Below are 7,500 nucleotides of genomic sequence, written 5' to 3' on the forward strand. Positions count from 1 at the left end.
CACACACGCACACACACACACACACACACACACACACACACACACACACACACACACACACACACATTCACACACACTTTCACACACACGTTCACACACATTTTCTAACGATCTTCTTCACCCCCATCCAGGCGCGCGTCCCTGCACCCGACCCTGCCTCTGCATCCGGTGAGCTGGTCCACAACCAGAACGTGAAGACTCCGCCGGCCGCCCACGTCCTCTCAGGCCTGGAGCCCTTCAGCACCTACGAGGTGCGCGTGGCCTGCCAGACCAGCCAGGGGCCCTCAGAGTGGACGCCGTGGGTCTCGCTACGCACGGCCGAAGGAGGTAAGACCACCATCCCTACAACCCCCTCACCCCCCACCCGCACCCCCACCTCCCCAGTCTGGCACCTTCAGGCCCCAGCTCTAGCACTGTTGAGTTGGAGCTGATGGAGGTGATGGAGGTGATTCATGTGTCACAGGACGTTGATGTTGTCAAGAGGCAGAGATAGATGAGGGCTGATAGACACATCTTCCATGTGTTTATATGTATGTATGTGAGGATGTTTGTACGTGTATGTGTGCGTGTGAGGATGTGTGTGTGTGTTTCTTCTGTGCTCACCTCCGGACGAGGACACACTATGACGATATCCCACACTCTAGCACTTGTCTCTCACACCTTGCCTCTCCTTTAATGTGTGTGTGTGTAAATGTGTGTATGTCTGTCTGTCTGTGTATTTTTATGTGTGTATGGGGGGACATGTGGCTGGGTGGGTGTTTACGTGCTTGTGTTATTTTGTGTGTGTGTGTGTGTGTGTGTGTGTGTGTGTGTGTGTGTGTGTGTTCATCAAATTAGTTGGATGTACTTTTTACTTTTAGGTCTATTTCGAATCTATTGATTGCATTCAGAGTTGATAAAGAATATTGAATTAAGAGGGTTGTTTGTACAAAAAAACCAAAGAGCATAAAGAAGTCTACTTTTCCCCAACGATTTACACAAACACACCAGAGGACATCTCTAAAACACCAGTGTTTTTCACGAGGTGGAGGGAATACACATTCCTGAAGTGTGTAATCAATTAAAGCCTGGTAATTGACCCATGTCCAGCTGTGTATTAAGTGAAGTGTTGCGAGCGGTTTTTTCTCCAGTTGCCTTCTTGCCCCACATCTTTGCCCTCTAGCAACCCAGGGGCCGAGCAGTAAACATAACAAGGCGTGCAAATTCCCCTAATTCTCCTAACACGGCTCACACGACATTCTCCTCCCTCACGTGGAGTTGTTATGTGCTTTTTTTTTTTTTTCCATGTGAGAGAGGTTCCAAAAACTTGTTCTGTGAACCACCACATTAGAGCTTCCAACAGACATTCTATCAAAAAAAATCAATCAATGATTGAGGAAGGAAGGGTGGAGAGCGATGACCCTAGAACATTAAAGTAGTTGGGGAAGAGAGAGGGGGAGACAAGAGAGGGAGAGAGAGAAGGAGACAGAGAAGGAGAGAGGGAGAGAGAGAGAGAAATGGTGTTGGAGGGGGAAGTAAGCCCACGTAGAAGCAGGGTTAAAGTGCTGAAGCTGTGTCTTGGTAGAGCTGCTCCAGAGCGATGTGAGCGATGGCTAGCTGCAGGGTTAAAGTGCTGGAGCTGTGTCTTGGTAGAGCGATGTGAGCGATGGCTAGCTGCAGGGTCAGGGCTGCTGCTGTGTTTGCTTGTTGTTTGTCACGCTCTCACCATCGGGTCACTCCCGTTTAAAAGTGGGTCAGGGAGGCAGAGAACAGGCTGTCCGCTGTCAGAGGAAGTGTGTGTGTGTGTGTGTGTGTGTGTGTGTGTGTGTGTGTGTGCGCACATGTATGTGTGTGGCAAAGGAAGGCTACAGTGTGTATCATCTGATGCCATTCCTGTGCGCTCTCAGGACGAACAGTGTTTATATTGAAGCGGTGGGTACTGAGGAAGGGTTCCATGAGCCCCAGCCAGACAGACTCCAAGCAGCTTTTAAACGTAAACTCGCCCTGAGAGGAGAGGGTGCTGGGAACGAATGTGGAAGTCAGAGGGAGAGAGAGACTTGGAAGTTGTTGCCTTTTGAGCACCAGAGAGAGAGATGGAAAGAGCGATTGGAGAGAAGAGAGGAGAGGATGTCTGTGTGTGTGTGTGTGTGTGTCGGTGTGTCTGTGTGTATATCTTTATGTGTGTGTGTGTGTGTGTGTGTCTGTGTGTGTGTGTGTGTGGTCTGAGCATTTGTGTGTACATGCGTATGTTTCTTGGGATTTAAAGTATGAGGGGAGTATGAGAGTATGAGAAGCTGTTTGCCTTAGTATGGTTTCTGGTACACTGAGTTCTGTGTGTGTGTGTGTGTGTGTGTGTGTGAGAGAGAGAGTTTGAGTTTGAGAGGAGGTGGGTTTTTTCCATGCCAACTCAGGCTCACACTTACCCTGCCTGGAAAACAGTCTGTGGAAACAGAAGTACATTAAGCAAAGAACTTTAAGAGAGAGTGAGAGAGAGAGCAAGAGAGGGATTGAGCTGGAGAGAGAGAGAAAGAGAGAGAGAAAAGAGAGAGAGCGAGAGAACGAGCATATAAGAGAGAACCTATGTAATATATATTCAGTGGTTTGAATTTGAAAGCACAATAGAGAGAGAGAGAGAGAGAGAGAGAGACAGAGAGAGAGAGAGAGAGACAGAGACAGAGAGAGAGAGAGAGAGACAAAGCAAGATGATATTTAGACATGAACTTGCAGTAGAGCTACACTGTTGTGTGTCTGTAAGAGGTGAAAGGAGTCCTCTGTTAGCTCCACCCTTTGTCCCCCTCACACAGCGTACTGATGCAGGAGGGACAGACAGGACAGGAGGACACATGGAGAGAACGATGGAAGAGCAGCAGTACAACAAATAGATAGAAAATAAATAGAATGGCCGTCTATACACGTTAAACACAAACATCCAAATATCAGTATTCTGGGAGTGAGTGGGACAGGCTGTTAAGGAAAGACAGGACAGGACTCCTGTGTTGGGGAGATGGGAATGAGGGAGGGGGAAATTTAAGTGTGTGTGTGTGTGTGTGTGTGTGTGTGTGTGTGTGTGTGTGTGTGTGTGTGTGTGTGTGTGTGTGTGTGTGTGTGTGTGTCACTGTACCCGCTGATGATTACAGTAGAGTGCCATTACCGCACGCCTCCCATAAACACACACCGCAGGGAGCCGCCGGGCTGAACTACACCAGCCGGCTGGCCGGTCGGCACGAGCTACGTGTCACCGGAAAAAAGCTCTGGGAAGTAGTCTGCTCAGGCTGAAAGTACAGCCATTTGCTCCACTCTGTGGCAATGTTGACTTTTAATGGCGCTGTGTGTTCAACACGCTATTATAGGTGTTATAACTCAGGTATTAGTCATGAGACCTGTTATAAACATACAGGCATTAGATGTATAGGTGAAATAGCAGGAGTAGACATTCCATCAAAACATGGATTCAATTCAATTAAATTGTATTGATATAAAACATAGACACTACAAAAGAATAAAATTGTCTCAACGTGATTTACAGAACCCAAGCCCTGGACCCCCTTAGAGCAAGCAAGCACAATGGCGACAGGGGCAAGGAAAAACTCCCTGTTAATCAGGAAGAAACCTGATGCAGTCATTTGAGACACCACGAAAAAGCTTTGCATGCTTGAGAGTGATGTGGTGTGGTGTATCACTAATGTGTTTTGTTTTATAGAGTCGAGTGACAGTGTAATGTGTAACCGTTGTTGGCCGGGAATGGCACATTTTTGTGCATTGTGATTTAACGTTTGGACCGGAGCCTCTGTCGGTTTGATTGCCTCAGAGAAAGAGGGGGTGGGGGGGGGGGGGGGGGGGATTGCAGAGAGAAAAGTCTTATTTTTTCACTGTTTGGCTGCTCTTTTGTTCCTTTGCTTGCCAGACTGCAGCGTGAGGCAGTGCACTGACAGAAGTCAGGGGTTGGCCAGGGAGAGAGAGAGAGGACAGGGAGAGAGAGAGAGAGAGAGAGAGAGAGAGAGAGAGAGAGAGAGAGAGAGAGAGAGAGAGAGAGAGAGAGAGAGAGAGAGAGAGAGAGAGAGAGAGAGAGAGAGAGAGAGAGAGAGGACAGGACAGGACAGGACAGGACAGGGTATGAGAGAGAGGGAGGACAGGGTGACAGAGAAAGGGAAAAAGAAAGGATGAGGCAGAGATAGATGAGGGCTGACACACATTTTCCATGTGTTTATATGTATGTGAGGATGTGTTTGTGTGTGTACGTGTACGTGTACGTGTGCGTGCGAGGATGTGTGTGTGTTTCTTCTGTGGTCACCTCAGGACGATGACACACTCTGACGATATCCCACACTTTAGCAGTCGTCTCTCACACTGTGCCTCTCCTTTAATGTGCGTGTGTGTGTATGTGTCTGTTTGTGTATTTTTATGTGTGTATGGAGGGACATGTGGCTGGGTGGGTGTTTGCGTGCTTGTGTGTGTGTTTGCGTGCTTGTGTGTGTGTGTGTGTGTGTGTGTCTGTGTTATTTTGTGTGTGTGTGTGTGGGTGTGTGTGTGTGTTCATCACATTATGTCAGTCCAGTTAAGTGACTCAATCAGTTTATGAGTTAATCTCTCTTACTCCTCCTCCTCCTCACGTTGACTACCACTCTCTCTTTTCCGTTATCTCTCTCTCTCTCTCCCTCTCTCTTTCACTCTCCCTTCTCTCCCATTCCCTCTCCCTCTCTCTCTCTCTCTCTATGCCTGACCCTTTCTCAGGTCTGCATGATCTCCTGGTCCCCCCCTCCCCCCTGTCTGTTTCCTCTGGTGTACCCTATTTCTTCAGGCGCTTCTCAAATCCCCCCAAATGCCCCGTCGGAATGCATTTCCTGCTTCTCAGTGAGATGAACCCGCTCACTTTATGTCTTTCTTTGGATTCTTTCATTACCTTTCTTTCTTTCATTAACTTACTTTCTTTCTTTCTTTCTTTTTTTACTCATTTACATGCTTTCTCTTCTACTTTTCTTCGTTCTTTTCTTTTTTCTTTCTTCCTTCATCCCCCGTTCTATGCAGCTGTCTTTCAGGCTTCCCCCTTTGCTCCCTGGTCCCCTTCTCTGACCCCAGATGACCAGCCATTTCACTTCCTCTTCCAGAAAAGAGGGGATGAAGTATAGCCCTCGCAGTGTGGGAAAACTGAGTGAGAGGAAAAGGGAGAGAGAGAGGGAGAGACGGAGAGAGATGGTGGGATGTGAATGAGGGATGTAAATCGTTGGAGAAAAGAGGGAGGGAGGGGGCTTATGAAAACATGCTCTTTGGTAGTTTCCCAGAGCCCTCTGTACCCTCGGGAGAGGGGAGAAAGAGTGGGTGAGGGAAGGAGAGAGGGAAGGATGCAAAGAGGGTTAATGAAAAAGAGACATAAAAAAAGAATGGAAGACAGTGTTTTACAAGATGGAGAGAAGGAGAAGAAAGGAAATTGAAATGCCGGGCACTTCCCCTAAAATACCACACACATTTTTCTTAATTTTTTTTCATTGGGTTTTTGTCTTTTTCTTTAACAAGATGTTGTTGAATAACTTCTTGAAAAATTGCCCTCTTCTGACCATCACCACCCCAAAGGCGTTCCCCCCTGTCTTCTTGTATAACTTAATTTGCTTTAGCGCTTTAGCGCTGAGTCCTGTTGTACGCACACAGCCTGCTAATTCCTTTAGTGACTATAATGGTGCTTTTACAGATGTGTACACAAGGTTTGTTTGCATGTATTTGTCTAGGTGTGTGTTTGTGTGTGTGTTTGTTTTGGTGTGTGTGTGTGTGTTCATTAGTACATCAGAACACAATCCGTGTGTGTGTTCATTCTCACCCTGTGCGCTCGCACACACACAAGCCATCCCATTAACCGCCGTTCTCAGCCCACAGAACAGTAAACAGCAGGATTCTGTACTAATTGCATTAAGGTCTGAACAACAAACACCCTGCCCATTAAAAAACGTGAAGGCGGGCGGGCGGGCAGATGTTCCGCTCCGCTCTGCCCCGTCAGGAAACCTTTGCCTCCAGAAAAGAGCTAACAGCAGGGCTTCTCCCTCCAAGGACTCTCTCCTTTCACTCCCCCTCTCTCCTGCTAATAGAGCAATACATGGAAACGCAAGAACAAGCAAATATTGTTAGGTCCTCTCAGGTCAGGTGTATATATATAGCGTAGGCTGAGTTAGGCTGACATTTTTTGCTTCTTCACCAGAGTCATGAGTCAGGAGAGAGTTTAGTCAGTGTTTCCATCAGGCGGACCGAAGACTGAGGGGGTGGGAACCAGGCATGGGCCGGCTCTGTGTTCTGTGTCTCAAGATGGGCTGGACTGGGCTGGGCTAGCAGAGAGCGCTCGAGCACACAGGGACATGGGTGGGTGGTTGTGTGTGTGTGTGTGTGTGTGGTGAGGGGTGTATGTGTGTGTGTGTGTGTGTGTGTGTGTGTGTGGTGAGGGGGGTGTAGGGTTTGAGTGGAGTTTGAACAGGAGACAATGGATATAGGGGATAATGAGGATGAGAGAGAGAGTTTGAGGGTGTGGTGTGTGTTTGTCTGGGTGTGTGTTTGTCTGTGTGTGGGTGTTTGTGTGTGGGTGTGTGTGTGTGTGTGAGAGAGACCGAGAGAGTTTGAGGGTGTGGTGTGTGTTTGTCTGTGTGCGTGTCTGCGTGTGTGTGTGTATAAGAGAGAGAGAGAGAGAGAGAGAGAGAGAGAGAGAGAGAGAGAGAGAGAGAGAGAGAGTGAGTTTGAGGGTGTGTGTGTGGGGGGAGGGGGTCGGTCTTTGGCCCAGTTGGGGGGCATTCCGTTATTATTACAGACGTGATGGTCCAGCTGTTTTGGGAGGAGAGACTCGGTTCTGCTCAGTGGCCAAGTAGAGCCCTCCCAAACTGATGTGAGAGAGAAGAATCACTACACATCTAATCCCTTCTCTTTCGGACGCTCCATCATCTCTCGCTCTCTGTCACTCGCGCACACACACACACACACACACACACACACACACACACACACACACACACACACACACACACAAACACACACACACACACACACACATTCAGTCCTGTTTGCCCCCCCCCCCCCCCGTCAGTGTTCAAAAACACAAACTGCCATTTATTTCCCTGTTGGCACTCTCTGTCCGCTCAGCCCCCTCCCTTCCTGCCACCTCTCCCTCTGACCCCTGATCCACCCACCCAATTCCCCCTCTCCTCCCTCTCTCACTCTCTTTCCCTCCTTCCCTCCCCCTCTCTCCTCCTTTCAAACCACTATTTCCCCCTCTCTCTCTCTCCCGCTCTTGTTTGTCTCCTCATCTCTGCTCCTCTCTTCTGCTTTCTCTTCCCTTCCTTCTACATTCCCCCCTCCTCTCCTCCTTTCTCTCCCTCTCCAGCCCTCACCTCCTCTATCACCTCCTTTCTCTCCCTCTCCAGCCCTCACCTCCTCTATCACCTCCTCTCTCCCTCTCCAGCCCTCACCTCCTCTATCACCTCCTCTCTCCCAACTTTCTCCCTCCGCCTCTCTGAGTCCAACTACCCACCCTGTTTTTTTTTTTTTAAACTC

General features: G+C 48.7%; 1 protein-coding gene across 1 annotated transcript in view; it reads left to right on the forward strand.

The window, feature by feature from the left end:
• Positions 1 to 7,500, forward strand: part of LOC105895777 (tyrosine-protein kinase receptor UFO) — a 40,872-nt gene that overhangs the window by 17,996 nt on the left and 15,376 nt on the right. The window contains 1 exon segment of the mRNA XM_012822467.3: positions 132 to 327. Coding sequence (XP_012677921.2) covers positions 132 to 327 — 196 coding nt within the window.

Source organism: Clupea harengus, chromosome 9 (genome assembly GCF_900700415.2).
Source record: "Clupea harengus chromosome 9, Ch_v2.0.2, whole genome shotgun sequence".
Classification (NCBI taxonomy): domain Eukaryota; kingdom Metazoa; phylum Chordata; class Actinopteri; order Clupeiformes; family Clupeidae; genus Clupea; species Clupea harengus.